This window comes from Corvus moneduloides, chromosome 10 (genome assembly GCF_009650955.1).
Source record: "Corvus moneduloides isolate bCorMon1 chromosome 10, bCorMon1.pri, whole genome shotgun sequence".
Classification (NCBI taxonomy): Eukaryota; Metazoa; Chordata; class Aves; order Passeriformes; family Corvidae; genus Corvus; species Corvus moneduloides.
In genome coordinates, this window is record NC_045485.1 from 3,854,595 (window position 1) to 3,871,907 (window position 17,313).

Genomic DNA, 17,313 nt, shown 5'->3' on the forward strand with positions numbered 1-17,313 from the left:
TAGAAAAAAAAATAATGCTTCAAAGGTATTTGGGAAATATTCACCACAAGGGCAAAAGGAGATGAAAAGCAGTGAGCACTGTTGGCATACTTATAACCTCGCACTGCAGGACTCCAGCAGGCAGCAGCACGCTGGTGGTGTGGCCGGGGAACCCAAAAACCAGCACAACAATTCCAATTAACGCCGAGAATCAGAGCAGCCCCACGGCAGCCGGGCCCCACGGCAGCTGCCCGGCTCTGCTGGGGAGATAACGAGGCAGATGAAAGAACCCGGCCGGAGAGCATGGCACTTTGGAGGCACCACATCACAGAGGTGACTTCCAGCAGGGTGGCAGCGGCACTGGCACCGCCACCCACACCCTCACCACGCTGCTCACCAGGTCTGGCCACTGACCAGAGCACACCGAGAAACCACAAGGCTGACCACTGCTCCCTGGAGCAAAACCACATCAGGGGAAGTACTGCCTACTGCACAAAACAGTTTGTTAGGGGACAAACATTTTACCCTGAAACAAACACCAAGGGCTTGTTGCCCAAAGCCAACCTTACCTTTGCAAGCCACGTTGTTCTCGGGCTCATAGCCAGCCTTGCAGGTGCAGCGGCCGATGGGCACCATCCACTCGCCGTCGCCGTTGCAGTACAGCTTGATGGGCACGTCCACCTCCTCGGCGTTGGGGATGCAGGTGCCGCGCGCCGTCACCAGAGAGGTGCTCTCCGCGCCCGTCATCGTCTCCGGGAAGATGGCGAAGTTCTGCACCACGCTGGGGCACTTCTTGAAGAAGACCCTGACAGACAGCAGAGACATGCAAGCCCCGTAGTCCTGGAAAGCCAGGTAAAAGCCATTGCGGGTCAGGGGCCCGAAGCTTCTCACTTCCGTGTTCACCTTCATCAGGCGGCCCCCAAAGTCCACCTGGGAGAAGCTCTCGTCAGCAGCGATGGTGTCCACTTTGAGGTAGGGTGCCTCCGTCCAGAAGGCGGACTTCTTGGTGGCAATGACAGAGTCTGTCTCGTAGTAGTAGAGGTTGAAGGTCTCCTTGCAGGAGCCGGGGACGTTGGGGAGGCTGCTGCAGTCCCGCACAGTGAAGCGCATCTCGGTGTAGATGCGGTGAGCCCCGCGCCGGTTGATGAAGGTGGTGAGGAGCCAGTTGTTCTGGTTGGGCTCGAAGACGTTGCACACCTGGTACGTACGGATGGTGTTGAGGTTCTCGTCGTAGCCACTGACTTCTTCCCACTGCAGAAAGGAGCAGGGAGAAGTGGTGAAAAGGAGGAAGAGGGGCCAGAGATGGCCGCTCACCCTGCATAGGGCAGGGCTGGGAGGACAATCCCAAAGTTCCAAAGGGGATGAGGAATGTGGTTATGGACACACAATGTGATGTACATGTGGAAACCAGTCCAGGATCAGAAGAAATCCCCACCCTCTTACCCCTCCATGCCTCTCCCCATTGCTCCCAATTGATGTTAAGACGTCTTTTCCACGTGGGCAACTGCCTTATCTGCCCTGAGAGGATGTAAAAATGGGAAGAAAGATGGCCCAGGCACCTGGAGGCAGGAGGGAAGGCAGCACACGAGGCTACAGCTTCATTAAAGCCCAAGGCAGCACGTGGGCTGGAGAGCGAGCCTGACCCCAAGCTGCCGGCACAACGGGATCATTTCCCCCGGCAAAGAAAACCAACTAAATAAAACATTACTGCTGTGGAGAGAGGGAATATAGATTCGCAATTCGATTTATAGAAGGGCATTAATATAATCCAGGCTACAATTTCAATTAAGGGACAGCGGCAAACTGTGAATAGTCTATGATGGCATTAGAGTCCTACAGACAGATTTACAACCTCATAATCCATTCATTTTAACTAATCCATGTTTACAGTCTCCTCATAACAGCATTACTCATATGGCAATCTTTAAGCAGCTCCCTCAGTATCGGGGATCATTTCCAGGAGCGATGCTGCAGCAGCCCTCACGCCTGTGTTTACACGGGCACAACGGGTGATGCTCCCCTGCCCTGTCACACTGAGTCCTGATGAGATGATGCACCACAACCAACCCTGAAACCTCACAGATTTTTCCCCCTCTTCCCTTTTCCATTGAACAACCACATTTCTCATCCCCAAGCTTCCCTCCTGTGAACCACAGCCTCGATGTAACAAAACACAGCTTTTTGTTTTGCTTTCAAAGCAGGGTCCTCCTCATGCTGCCAACAAGCGCAGCGGAACATTCACTCCCAGGCCCACCTCCTCAGCTCTGCTACGCTTAAGCCAAGATCAGAGCTCAAGGTTGCACGTTGTTGTTAAGCCATGGTTACCAAACCAGCAATAAAGCCTCCCTCATCCAGTACAGTGCTCTTCCTTCTCCTCCCATGCTGGGAAAGTGCTGTAAAGCCCCTTCTCCCCCATGCACAAGGCGTGGGGATTCAGTGCCCCTTCATTACCAGACACATTTTCAGAGCAGGAGCCGTACAATCCTCCCTGACCAAGGGGGTTGCCATTGTTTGCTGTTCCCACCTGGGCTTTGCATCACAGCCCTGCCTCCAATTAAGACCAGACAACGAGCTCTCCTCCAGCATTAACAGCAGTCCCATGGCTCTGCTGCCTTCACTGCAGGAATCCTCCTCTTCATCCTCAAAAACCTCAGAGCCTCAAAACTCAGAGCCAAAACCTGCCAACAAAACTCTGCTGCACTTCAAGGTTCCCTGCATTTAGGAACAGCACAAAATGCCCCTTGGAAAACCCTCAGTAGGGTCCAGGGCTGGATCCAGGCACTGCCTCGTGCATGCCTTGGGTTGAGCACTCCTGGTACCAGGCACTGGGAGCAGCAGGTCCCTGTGGCTGGAAGGACCCACAGTGCCAGCAGCTGCTGCCACCAACGCTCTAACAGCGACAAATGCATCATTTTGATGAGATGCTACTAAATAATTCACAGGGAGCTGGGGATTAAGTCAATGTTGTTCTCTGTCTCCACTGAGATTTAAAGCACGTCCATCAGGAAGAGCAGAAGGAGAGCCCACAGCCCGTCCTGGGGGACCACAGCCCCTGCAGCCTGGCTGGCACCAGGCCCCAGCATGAGCATCAACAGCCGGGGCTAAATCTGTGAGCTGGGGTGAGCAGCCCCTCTGGGAGCTCAGCATGCCATGGGGAGATGCCACCACCCAAAGGGAACCAAAAGGGACCCAAAGCCTGCACAAAGCCCATGCTGATGGCAACCCCAGGGTCAGGAGACGTGGCTCATCAAATCCCTGTGCCTCCAGCCCCAAGAGAGATGAGAACAGCCTCAGGGAAGGAGCTGAAACGCAGCAGCCGCCAGGAGCCTCTCCCACTGTCAGGAACAGTGTGACCAGCAGGACCAGGGCAGTGACCATCATCCCCTGTGCTGGGCACTGCTGGGGCACCTCCAATCCTCTGTCCAGTTCTGGCCCCTCATGACAAGAAGGACATTGAGGGGCTGGAGCATGTCCAGGGCAGGGAACGGAGCTGGGAAGGGGCTGGAGCCCCAGGAGCAGCTGAGGGAGCTGGGAAAGGGGCTCAGCCTGGAGCAAAGGAGGCTCAGGGGGGACCTTGTGCCTCTGCACAAGTCCCTGACAGGAGGGGGCAGCCGGGGGGATCGGGCTCTGCTTGCAGGGAACAGGGACGGGAGGAGAGGGAACAGCCTCAAATTGGGCCAGGGGAGGTTTACATTGGATATTAGGGAAAATTCCTTGCCAGAAAGGGTTGTCCAGCTCTGTCACAGCTGCCCAGGGCAGTGGTGGAGTCCCCATTCCTGGAGGGATTTAAAAGCTGTCCATACAGCTTTTGTGGCACCTGGGGACATGGGTCAGTGGTGGCCTTGGCAGTGCTGGGTTAACGGTTGGACTTGATGGTATGAGAGGGTTTTTCCAGCCTAAAGGATTCTGTGATTCTATGATTTTAGATAAGAGACTTGGCATTTAAAATACTTTGTGGAAGATTTAATACACACTCCTGTGAAGCAGAAGCCTCCCCAGGAACTCTCAGAGGAGTGAGAATTGGATGGCTGCAGGGATGCACAGAGGGATGGAGGGATGTGCACAGTGGGATGCAGGGATGGGGCTGGGGAGGGGCTTTACTCTGCTGCTCTGCAGAGGATGAGACCACCATGCCTTACAACACAAGCTCCCCGCCTGCCTCGCACAGGCTTTCAGTGACAGCAGCTGCAGGCAGCTATTTATATCCCGTCTCCATCACCTGCACGTGCCACTCCTGAATTTTTCCAGCAATTTATCTGGGCCCAGAATTTTTCCAAAGCAATTCAGTAGCAAAATACCCCAATTCAAGGGGCTCTGACATGTCTGGAGTGGATTTCATGCCTGCTGCAGGTGTGGCCCAGCTTTGGTGATAGTGTGCAAAATAATTTCTTTTGAAGACTTGGCCAAGCCAGTGACACCCTAACAAAGACACAGCCTGGCATCCCTTCCCCTCTGGTGCTACATCCTGGAGTCCCCAGGGGCTGCACCCAGCCTGCCTGTCCCACCGTGGTGCCCATCCATCAGCTCACATCCCCTCCCACCCGCAGCTCCATCTCTCACTTTTTCTGCCAGGAGAATGTGAGTCAGGTTATTTTATGCTTCCATTCCTCAAAGGCTCATATTATATAAAAAAGATGTTTTAAGTGCCTCAGGGTGTTTGGTTCCTCATTACTTCATAAAAGTGACATTAATAGCCAAGGAAGAGCACTGCCGAGTGCAATTATGGATGATGTTCCAGGTATGAAAGCTGGTTGGAGCCTGCTAATGTTTCCTAATTACAAGCCTTTTGGCACAGGGAGAGGGAAGGCACGAGCAGGGGGATGGAGAGCAGTGATGGGGCTGAACCCTTCAGGAGGGAGAAGGACAGGAAAGGCAAGGGAGAGCATGGAGCTGGAGAGATGGAGACAAGCTCCATCTTCACCAAGGCCCCAGGACTGGCTCGGGGAAGGGATGCTCAGCCTGGCTCAGCCAGACAGCGATGCCCTGGCACCCCGTACCAGCCCTACGGGGCACCGCTGCTCCCACTGCAACTCCTCCGGCCTCCCACCAGCATTTTACCCCTATAAATAGGGGGATTAAAAGCATGGACCCCCCATAGATCACATAAGGGTCAGCTGGACAAGTGGAACTTACCCCTGAAGGTGGGTTGGCGGTCCAGCCCAGCTCGGCTGTTGCCGTCCGCGTATCCATCAAAGTTTCTGAGGAAACAGAAGAAAGTAAACCAGTTATTCCCTAAGTTTTTCATTACACTATAAGCACAGAGACGTGGGAAAACACTCAGCTGCTTTGCCCCTGACCCTTGGAGAGCTCGGGAATCAACAGCAGCTGCCCTAATGGACTCAAGGCAGTTTTGCTCCGGAGCAAACGGTGCAGGACAAGACTCTTTGCAAGGAGTCATGGCCTGAATCCAGCTCACACTGCCAGCTCTGACCCTTCCCTGCCCAGGAAAGGAAAATACTATCAGCAACACAAAAAAAATTTAAAAATTCAAAGATGCTGTATTTCACAGAGTCACATCATTCCCTACTTTTAGACGTAACAAAAAAAAACCCAAAACAACAAAACGCAACGAGAATAATAGCGAGAGCAACACCATAAAGAAACAGATGGGGAAAACCCTCCAGGTTTTATTTATTTGTTTGCAGCAAGTAGACATGCAGATTAATTGCCTCAATTCCTGTGTCCCGACCAAACAGGAGGAGGAGATGTGCCGCTGGCAACTGGCTGAGCTGAACATCCCCCATCCCTCCTCTTTCCTGCGTGCTCCCAGGTACTCACAGCAGTGCCAGGAAAAGGGGTGCAACCAGAGAAATAAAGGTCAGGAAATAAAAATCAGCCCAGGAATCTGTGCTGCCGCCGGGCTGCTGCTTTTAATCTCTCCACGGCTGCTCCCGCAATCACAAGCGGGAAACAAGACTCCGATTAATCTTCCAACCCCTCCCTTTGCCGGCCGCTCCGGGCTGCGACGCTGGAGAAGCGTGATCAGGAACTCCCCACCCTGACACGAGTGATAAACGCTCCCAAAACCCCTCCCAGGGGTGAGTGAGCGTGGCCCTGGCGCAGGGAGAGCAAGGCAGTCCCCAGGCATGGAGAGAAAAGGGGCTGGGAGCTGGCGAAGCTTCTGCACCCAGAACAGGCCCCAGGATGCTGCAGTGGCACTGCCAGGGGGGTTCAAAGCCCACAGCCCCCCTGCTTTGCACGGTGCCAGGTCATTCCTGCTCACAGTGCCCTCGGAGAGGAGACGTTCCGCTCCTGCTGCATATGGCAAACACAAAAGCGTGGTGACCTTCACGCTATCACACGTCACTTTATGGTTTTGGTCATTTTCCATTTGGCAGAAGGCAGCTAAAAACATGGTATCCCAGCTGCAACTCCTCTCCAGCCTTAAATCGTGGAATCCAGGAATGGTTTGGGTTGGAAGGACCTTAAAGCTCATCCAGTGCTACCCCTGCCATGGGCAGGGACACCTTCCACTGTCCCAGGTTGCTCCAAGTCCTGTCCAACCTGGCCTTGGGCACTTCCAGGGATGGGGCAGCCCCAGCTTCTCTGGGCACCCTGTGCCAGGTCTTCATCACCCTCACAGGGAATATCCCATCCATCCCTGCCCTCTGGCAGTGGGAAGCCATTCCCTGTGTCCTGTCACTCCAGACCCCTGACAAAATGGGGCCGGGGGCTTGTGCTCCAGGCCTCCAGCAAGGTTCTACTCTCACCACCCTTCACCTTCCTACCACCTCCAGGCCCTCCTTCCCTTCCAAACAGCCCAGCCCCTAATTAGACAGCCATTAATCCTTGTAACAGCCCTTCAAATGAGCAGGAAGATGTGTGCAGGCATAAATGGATGAGGAGGTGGAAGCAACAGGCCATGCACACATCTCCCAGTGCCCCCTGCCAGTGGGGAGGGATGCTCTGAGAGCCCCTAAAACACTTGGTGTTCTCCCCCAAAGCAAGCAGAGTGTCCTTGTGCCACACAGGGGAAACTGAGGCAGGGAAGAACAAGGAGACACAGGGACCGTGGTCAGGCTGGGACCCGAGCTGGCTCATCCACCCTCTGTGATAAATAAGGACAGGCCCCATTACAGGAAGGGCACTTCTTCCAAAGGTTTATTCAGAAAGGCTTTTCACTCCATCATCTCCCTTCCTGCTCCACACACTTTCAGCTTCCTTCCCCGGGCTTTGACACAGGAATGTACTTTTGATAAAGCACAGCTGCCCTGTGGGACGGCAGCACACGAGGACCAGCTCTGCTCCAAGATGACACTCGCCAGGAGCCCTCCCAAAGTCTCACCCCTTCCCTTCTCTTGAGTTCCTCCCCAAAGGCTCCACGTGCTGGAAGGGAAGCAAGAAAGCACAGCAGCAATGCTTAAAAAAACCTCAAAATAATTAAGTAAATAGAGAAATTAATTAACAATAAATGAATACATGGAAAGGCACCAAGAGAAGCTTTCTCTTTGGATGCTTCTGGAGTCCCAAGGTGATTCTGTGGCCAGGGAGGTCGCACTCAAGAAGTTTCCACTGCAGATGCAGAGCTTGTGTTGCAAAATGTGGAATATGGAAAATTTTCTTAAGAAAGGATGCTCATTAGTGCTTGACCTTTGTAGCTTTCAAGCCTAATCAACAAGAAAGGAGATTTAAGCCGTGCAACAACAGCTCACGAGCTCTAAGTGGTGTCCTGGTGCTGGAAAGAGAAATTCCTTGTTGGTAGAATTGCCTTGCTAAGGTTTAGGGCTCCACACGTTTCAGTGATCTCAGTCCTGGGGGGAAGGTTGACAGTGCCTGGGGAGAAGGATGTGCCACTGACAGTGGGCACACAGAATGCAGAACTTAGAGGCCACAAGGACATTTGGCAGAACCCCCACGACAAGGAAGAAACTGATAAAAGCAACCCAGCAACTGTGCTGAAATCAGCTCTGATGGGTCAAAGGCAGTTCTGGCAGGGGCAGATCATGAGCACCGACTCTCGGACCACTGACCCAAGAAACCACTGACCCAAAAGAAGAGAAAGACTGAGCACCTGGACTAATTAGCAGGAGAGAATCATTAATCAGTAGAAGATAAAATACTAATTAGTAAGAGAATATTGTAGCCAATAAATGCTAATTCTTTTGATAGCTAAAATGTATAAATAGTAAAAAGCTTTTGGGGTGCTTGAACACCACCGAGCACCCAGGCTTGGGCAACTCTGAGATAAATAATCAATGTCTCTCTCAAGTGTGTAGTTATTGGCTTGCTGCACAGGGGATCCCATTTTTGTGGACAACACTTGCACTCCCATGGCTCCATGTTCCCAAAGCAGTTTGCAAAGCAAAGGAAGAAGAGAGCCTGACCCCCTATAGACCATCTCCTGCTCAGATCCTGTCCTATCCCTCAAGGACATTGCCACAGACAAGAAGATCCATAAACTGGCAAAATGGTTAATTTGGGAGTTTTTTGTTAAATACAATAAGATGGTTAATTCCCTCCCTTCCAGTTCAAATTCCTGCTGAGTTCACCCAACCCTGTGACTGCAGAGGCACCGGCATCAGAAGGACACGGCTCAGCAACTTCCTATTGACCTCTCCTATTTCCTCTTGGAGGAAACCTTGGTTTTTACTTCATTTTCTGGGATGAAAAAGTGACACTGTGACCTTGGTGGGGCATTTATGGACAGGCTGCTCGGGGCTATGACTGCTGAGCACCCTGCTTCAGCAGGAGAGGGTTTGCAGATCCCAAATCCTAGCAGAGAAAGTGGGAACAAGACAGAGATCCCAGCACCCACACCCCCAAAATATCCCTACAGGCTGGGGGACACAGGATCACCCCCCCACCTATCCATCACTTGGGATTGGGCAAGGAGGACAGGCAGGGAATGCTGCTAACAAGGGGATTAGTGCAGATCAGTGCCTGAGCAGCCCTAATGAGTAGAGAAGCCACAAGGACACCTCGCACCTCCCCTTCCCACCTGCCTCGCCCTTCCGTGAGGACCAGTCCTCATTAATTGGCACAGGGTACTAATTAAACCCCCAGGGGTACATCCTTTCCCTGTGTCTCCGACATCCAGCACAGCATTGCTGCCCACGTAGAGTGAACCGAGTCACCTGTCACCTGGACCCAGCGGCCCCACCGTGCCAGGCTCCGTGCCCAAGACACTGCCACCCCCTCACCTGCCCCAGGCACCGCTCCTCCAGCATTTCCCTCCACACCTGCCCACCTGCACGTGGGCACAGCAGGTACCCAGGGATGCTCTGTGGTCGGGAGGGAGCTCAGCACACTCGCTGGGAGAAGTCTCCAGGATCAGAGACTCCGCTGGCCAGGCTGTGATGGCCCAAGCCCTCATTAGGGAGAGAGGAGCTCTGCTACAGAGAGCTGAGCTTTCTTGGAGTGAAGAATCTTCAGCTGTATACAGTAGATTTTCTTTAATGGACACATTACTTTAAACTAAGCCTTCGCCATCTGTTCCAGTCCCTAATTATCAATACAAAAACAAACGTCTACTCACAATTACACTCATAACAAGTAAAGATGCCAGCAATTAGAATGCACCAGCTTCCCGTGCCGCGCAGCGCATCCATCTGGGATGGCACCCGCGCGATCCAGGCAGGGAGGACTCGCTGCTGTCCCGGGCTCCCCACACCCTCCCGGGCAAACCTGGCCAGGGATGACGCCTGCGGCAGGATAAGCTGCGCCTCAGAGGAGTGAAGGATGGGCTGGCATCCTTCCAACAGCAAGGAAAAAATAAGTTATTTGGGCGAGAATAGCCTTCATCTCACACCAGCTGATGCGTCTTGCCAACCACCCTTCCCGCAGGACTGAAGCCTCTTCCAGAAAAACCTTTCTGAACTGTCCAAAATTAAGCAGAACTTATTTCCCGAAATTCCCAGCCTGAAACACGTATTTCAGACCTCCCAACGGCAGGCTCTTGCCACTCATGCCGTGAGAAGGTGTCACTTTTCCCTAGCAGGGAGCAGGATCTGGCTGCAGGCACAGACACACAAAGGGAGGAGGCCAACCCGAACTAACCCAACCCAATCGCATTTGGACGCTGTTATCTGGAAAGAAAGAGATACAACAACAAATTTTCTGCTCAGGGACGCCACAGACACTTCTACAATCACTCCTCAGTAACTGCCTCGGGTCCCTCTCCCGAAGCAAGGAACAGCAGCTCCCTCCCTCCTGCAAGAAGATAACGGCAGGAACCAGCCTAAGGCACTCGAAAGCAAATGCTTGGGCATATGTGGAGAGACACAGGCTTGTCTAAGACAACCAAGAGGAAAAAGATAGAAATTAAGCAAAATAAGGAGAGAGGAGGCTTGATAACAACAGATGGGGAGAGGGAGATTTGGAAAGGATGCCAGCTGCTGGAAATAAGCCCCCCAAGATGCGTGGGGAGCAGAGAGGTGGGTGCTGATAGCTGAGCCTTTGGAGGGAGGGGAGGCAGGAGGGCAGCTGAGTGAGGGGTGGGGCAGGGCACACAGGGCTCGGGTCCAGGGGCAGAGGATGCTCCACAGGTGGGATCCTCAGAGACTCATCCTGATGTGCCTCAGCAAGTGTCAATGGGGTCAGCGCACAGTCCAGCCCCAGAGCAGGTCCCTGGGCAGCCCCAGCCCCACAGCGTGGTTTTCTGAAGGGGAACAATAGCAAGACTTCTTTTCCATAAGGAAAGCACTATATTTTGCCCTCTATTTCATGCTCATAAATGCCAAGCTTGCTTCCTACCTCTTCCTTCCCTTCCGAGAGCTTCAGCAAAATCAGCCCAAGGCAAGTGCACAGCTTGGGAAGCTTCTGTCCAAGTTTGGTGACATTACCAGGGAAAGGGAATGACAGGGAAACAGAGCCAAGACGCTTTATTCCCAAGCCTAGTGCTAAATAACATCAACCGCTATGGTATCGCAAGCTCTGCCTTCCCGGGGCTGTCGTGACTCCAAGCCATGCCCGTGTGCAGGTGGCACCACAGCTTCCAGCATCACCGCTCCATACACTCGTGGTGTGCATCGCACCTCTCGATGCCAATGGAACTGAATTTAATTCTCACTGTTCCCACAGATCAATTTATCCTCCACTCCACTCTGGTGATATCTCACCTGCAGCACTGTGTCCAGCTCTGGAAGGACATGGGGCTCTTGGACAGAGTCCAGAGGAGGCCAAGAAGATACCTAGAGGGATGGAGCAGCTCTGCTATGAGGTAAGGCTGGGAGAATTGGGATTGTTCAGCCTGGAGAAGAGAAGGCTCCAAGATGATCATAGATTGGTGTTTCAGCACATGACAGGGCTCCAAGAGAGCTGAGGAACTGTGGAAAAGGGCATGGAGTTACAGGACATGGGGGAATGGCTTCCCACTGACAGAGGGTGCTGAGGCCCTGGCACAGGGTGCCCAGAGAAGCTGGGGCTGCCCCTGGATCCCTGGCAGTGTCCAAGGCCAGGTTGGATGGGGCTTGGAGCAGCCTGGGAGAGTGGAAGGTGTCCCTGCCCATGGCAGGGGTAGAACAACAGGAGCTTTAAGATCCTTCCAACCCAAACCATTCTGGGATTCTGTGATTCCATGAAAGCGTTCAAGCACACACCAGGAAGTTGCCTGAGTAATTCCAGGTTCCTCTCTATGACCACACTTCCAACCACAAGTCCATGTTTGTCTGTGCAAGTTTTTAATATATCCTGAAATTCAGATGGGGAAAAAGCAGGAATACAAAATCCATACAGCTCTGCCACATGGATTAAGGCAGTGAGCTGCTGGAGGCACATCCCACCCGAAATGCTGGAGGACTCCCCCTGTTTGGTTCCTGCTTGGAACTGTGAGGGGAGCGCTGCCGTGCCGGAGCCAGCGGCTGCGCAGCAGGAGCCTGTGGCATCTCCCAGATGGTTTAATTACAGCACTGGAGCGGCGGCAAAGGTACGAGCAGGATCAGCCTCTCCCCTCTGGCAAGAGCTGCTGCTCTTCACAGCTTCCTGAGAGCACCGACTTCCCAAAGCCGCTCCCAGCATCTCTGCGCTTTCAATCAAAAATATTACAGCAACAACTAATTACGTGCTATCATTCCCAGGGCTCTCTGCCTTTAATGGTGCATTTTGCTGCTACGGAACGGCGGTGGAACGGCTCTGGAAGTGCATAACGAGCTCTCCCCATCAATCTCCCGCGGGTTCGTTATGAAGGATTACCCACCGAGTAACAAACCCAGACATGGAGGGGGAGGATGCGCTGAACAACAAGTCAACACAAAATATTGCCCTCCTGTATTTTAAGGGTCTGTGCAAACCTCTCAGGAGAGAGGAGCAGCCGAGCCTGCTCTGCAAAGACATCCCAGCCATTGCCAGCGTGAGGAGATCTGCGGTGGCCAAAAATCCCCTCACTTCCAGCAGGAAAGGGAAGGAATTTCTATATATCAGGCAAGGACGAGCGTGCTGTGTCAATTTGTGATGGGATGCATTAAGCTGTGGCTGCACAGCACAGTCCCGGCCTCCTCCGGGATCCCCCGTCAATGCCACGGATTTCAGCGCGCAATGAAGATGCATCGCAGCAGGGCAGGCGATAACTTAATGAAGCTCAGATTTGGGGGTGTTTGCTCAGCAACTACAGAACAACTTTATCAATAAAGCGCTGCCTGCTGCGCCGCGGGATGAAACGCTCTAATTGCAAGTGGCAAACACTCCCCACATCAGGATACACTAAATTGAAATACGCTGGCTGATGTGCCTGAAAGCGCCCAATCAAACACCTGATCTATTTCTGCATTCACACACACGCGTGGCAAGAGAAAAACCCAAACCAAAACCCCAGCCAAAAAAAGTTCAGGAGGTGATGCAAAGTCATCAAGTCCTGTTTACAACTCTCACTCCACCTCCAGCCCCAGCATCTCCCCTCGGTTTCCAGGCTCCAAAGGGACCTGACCCAGCGTGGATACATGATGTTGGACAAGCTCAGAAGAAGCCATACAATCCATTTATCATAATCCTACCGAGGAAAGAGACAGTAAATCAAAGAGACAACCCGCCTGCAAATAAATTACCGAGGGGAGGGAGAGGGGGAGAGGGATAGAGAGGAAAAGAGAGAGAACTGCAGAGGGAGAGATAAGGGAAAGGGAAGGAAATGACAGAGAATTACCCAAAAATGCACACATCACAGGAAAAAAACAAACAAAGGGGACCGAATCAAATGGAAAGATAAGAGAGAAAAGATAGGGCTTTCAATACCTTTTGTTTTCCAAATTGCAAACCTATTTTAGAAAATTTGGAAACAAGTTTTCAAATATCAGGAACTCATTTGCTCCTGTCATGACAGAATCGGTTGCTGATACCACACTTTTTATAACTGCACACAGGCCCTGGATACCCAAAATCCACACACACCATACGCACAGATCACCGTCCGTACATCATCGTTTACAGTTTGGCAACTCAAAGTCAAGCAGCACCGAGGGCTGAGAGAGCACTTTAATGAACACCCTGGCCCCCCAAGACAGACCCAGCCATGCCAAGGGGCCATCCGGGGCAGGTAGATGATGTGGTTGTCTTTGAGGAGAACATTTTCCAGAACAATGTCACTATGCATTTAAATCTCCATCCCTGCTTTCTCAGGGCTGGGTTGCCAGCAATCCTCTCAGAATGCCGCAGCCTGCCCCAGAAATCACCATATGTCAGGCTTGGCATGTAACTCACTTCATCCTGCACAAGATGTGGAAGAGGAACTCGGCCAACCAGGGATGGGCAGAGGCTCTCCCAGAAACCTTAACCTCCAAAAAGCTTTGTGAGACTGCCTCAGAGAAGGTCCAGCTAAGTGGGGTAGAAGGTCTGGTTTGAAAGAAGGATCGCTTAGGTTGGGCAGAGCACTCGTCTGCTCTTCAGCATCCATGAGATCACCCTCAGGAGCACAGGGCAAAGCAGATGAAGGCTGAAGGTCAGGTGCCTGGAGACACTCTGTCCCTTGTCCATGTAGTCAGGTGGTTCCAGCACAGGCTGGGCACAGCGGCCTCACATCACTGGACTCTTTGGGTGGAGACCAGCTGGCTTGGACACCCATCTCACCAGCTGAGAGAACAAGGAGGATCCAGAACTCCAACCCATCAAACATCCTGGGGGAGCACAAAGTCTTGAGAATAATCCAAACATTTTTGGGTAATGATGCCAACAACTTCCTATTTTCCGCTACTTTTCCGTAGCTCACATCTTGGTCAACATCCAAGTACCCACACTGGCTGCATGTGGTGTGCTCCAGCCAGGTTCAATGGAAGCAAGTGAGCTCACCCACGAGGACATTCTGCCAGGAGCTCCTCTCTTGGGAAAAGGGAACTTCATTACACTATCAGAAAGCAAAGAACTCCAAAAAGAGATAAAAACCAATAAATACAAGCGGCGTGTGAGATTTTGCAGACAAGGGCCATTGAAGCCTAACGAGTTCTGTGGAAGTGGGCTCCTTATCAGCTGGGATTCTCTTGGAAATGAGAGCCTCTAAAGACAGAATTAGTCACCTGAGAAGACAGAGCTGCCATAAACATCAATAGCAGCTGCAATTACATGGGCTAGGATGAATTACAAGGATACACAGTCTTCATGCCTGGATCCATGGGACCCATAGGATTGCAGGGGATCTCCCCAGCAGCAGGCTCACATATGTCTTACAGGGGCACGTGCTTGGCTACAAAGCCAACTTCCAGTGCTGGAGTACAGTGGGTGCACTGAGCTTGGGTGAATTCATGTGCCAGACCTGTCTCTCCCTGTTCCCACAGCTCTCCTTCCCCACTGGATTTATTTTGCCTTACTCCAGGGTAGCACCGCCTGTGAGGAAAACTTGAAAAATCAAAACATTTATCCTGCGTTTCCCTACACATCATCACATCTTTAGATATTCAGGATGAGTCACTGTCTTGGACCACGTTCTCCAGAAAAGCTTTGCGTTCTCTACAGAAACAGGCGTCTCGTGGAGCCCTAAATCTGAAATGCCAGCCCTGCTGTCACAGAGCCCTCGCGCCCAGAGCTGCACCTGGCACCGCCCAGCTCCTATTTACTAGATCTTATTTTAAAATGTCAGAGGGATTCTGCGCAAGCCACAAACATGACAGACTGCTCAGAGCAAGCACCACCAGGGGACTCAAGCTTAGCCTGGGCACAACTGCTCCCAGTGCAGCCGAGGGCTTGCTGCTCCCCCAGTCACCAACACCTGGGGGAAAAGCCTCACTTTTCACCCCAGCACAGACCAGCTGCAGCCACACTGATCCTCTATTTTTTAATGCAGCTTCTGGCACATACTAAAGCCTTCTGGGGGGCCAGCCAAAAGTTTCATGAGTAAGCAAAAACTAAAAAATAGCATTTCTGTTCTACGCATGCACAGGGGATCTCCGGGGGAGAAGAGGGAAAGCAGCAGGGCGAGAGTGGAATCACACAGAGATGCTCCGGCCGAGCTGGAGACGACAAGCGATCCGCAGCTGCGGGAGCAGAGTCATCAAGGGGAGGAGGTGGAAATATTGAACCTCAAATGGAGCAAGCTGCAAAAGCGCCGGCTCCCGCGCCGCCCCCCAGCCCGGCGCCGGCCGTGCCGAGCGTCGTCTCTGCGGCTCCTGCGCCATATGGAGTGAGCCCGCGAGTGCAAACGAGGCAAAGAGCGCGAGAGGCAAAGGGAAATCAATCTGTGCCACCACAGCAGCACACGGGGCTGCTGGCAGCACAGGGAAGCCTCCGTCAGGACACGGATGGGATGGGGGAAGGCTCTGCCTTGCGTCCCTGGGAATGCCTTGGTGGAGAAGCCCATCACCCACCCAGTCCCCCCCACCATCCGAAAGGGATGTAGCAAAGGCAACAGCTCCATTGGAAAGGGCAGAGCACCCCATCAGCAGACCCTGCTGGGTTCTTTGCTCTGGCTCCACATCCAAATGCCACTTCCCTAAATGCCCTGGAAACTCGTCCTGGGCTCTCCCAGCTTTGCCTTTCTTTTTTTCTTCTTCTTCTTCACTTTTAGATTTGGACAAAACAAGAAGCAGCCAGGATCTGTAACTATCCTGCAACCTATCCAAAAAGCTTTCCTATCAGTCTGAGCCACCTTTAGGTATGTACACACACAGCTGGTCTGTGTTGGCCAAGATTTCCAAACACCCATTCATTCACACAAGGTGCCAGCTCCAACGGGCCAGTGGGGCCGGGTTAAATCCTTGCCCAAATTCACCAACAACTACCAGGGACTGTAATCACCTTGGAAGATGCTCTTCATCAACAGGTTCAGGACCCTTTGTTGTAACCTCGTGGTGCATCATTCAAATGGTGCTGGAAGCAGCGGGCAAACAGCTGCCTGCCTTGCCCAGCTCATGCCAGCACAGAGGCAGCACAAAGGGTCCCCCCACATCAGGAGCCTCTTCTGTGAGAAGGGAGGAAACACAAGCACTCCTCTAAGTCAACCTTAAATCACAAGATTTTGCTCAGAGCCATTCTTATGCTGAGCTTTTCCCGCAAGCTGCAGTGCCCAGCTGAGCTGCTGCACAACCGCAGCTCCCACGGGCCCTGGGGGTGAGGAAGGGGAGGAGGAAGAGGAGGATGCTGGCAGGAGGTGCTGCTTGGCAGCCCGCCTGCCTGGCACACCCCTGCCTCCAGCCCCAGCGCCTGCGCAAGCTGGGAAAAGGCTCTAGCATGAGGACAGCCATCTGCGTGCCGGGAGCCGCGCCAAGGAGGGTTCAGGGATTTTTTCCCCCTCCTCCTCAGGACAGTCTCCTTCCCAAATGCTGACTTTACACACGGGTGACACCTCGCCAAAAAACTTCAGCATGGTTGCAGGAAGGTAACCAAGGAGAAGTGCCCCAGTCAGCCAGCCCAGTCACTGACCAAAGCCCAGGAAGTGCCCGTGATCCACTGCAGGTGAGGGATGGTCCCGGCACCACCAGCACAGCTCCATTTCATGCAACACCAGCTCTGCTCATTTTTAAAGCATTGCTGGTTGATGATAAAGTTCCCCTGAAGCTCATCTCCATACCCACCTCTTCTCCTGATGACGGTGACCCATCCTCCCTGATTGTGGTTTCCTTGCTGAAATAAATCACTTTAAGTGCACATTGTGCTCTGGGTCTCATTACTGTTCATCATCTTCTGCGCAACGGAGCTGTCACATCCTCGCAAACTCTGTCACCTGGGCGACACGGGAGCCATTTGGGAGGGCAGGCAAGTGGGAAGAAAGAGCCCAGGGCTTGACAGGGTACCAGGAGTTTCCCATTCCTCTCCTCTGCAGCGTTTGAATGGTGGGCTCGCACCCCTCATGGCAGAAAAGCTCAGGAGAACAAAAGCAAGAAGGTGCAACACGTGTCCAAGATGGGATCGGTGCACCAAGGCCCCAGACAGATGGCAGCAGGGGTGGCACATGCACCTCGACGGCCAAGAGGGTCTTCCCTC

The 17,313-nt window shown here is 52.9% G+C and overlaps 1 protein-coding gene across 1 annotated transcript in view; it reads right to left on the reverse strand.

The window, feature by feature from the left end:
- EPHB1 (EPH receptor B1) overlaps nt 1-17,313 on the reverse strand; it is an 80,562-nt gene that overhangs the window by 49,825 nt on the left and 13,424 nt on the right. Inside the window, exons 2-3 of the mRNA XM_032119624.1 lie at nt 5,113-5,177; nt 549-1,230 (exon numbers count right to left, since the gene is read on the reverse strand). Coding sequence (XP_031975515.1) covers nt 549-1,230; nt 5,113-5,177 — 747 coding nt within the window. The remainder of the gene's footprint in view (nt 1-548; nt 1,231-5,112; nt 5,178-17,313) is intronic.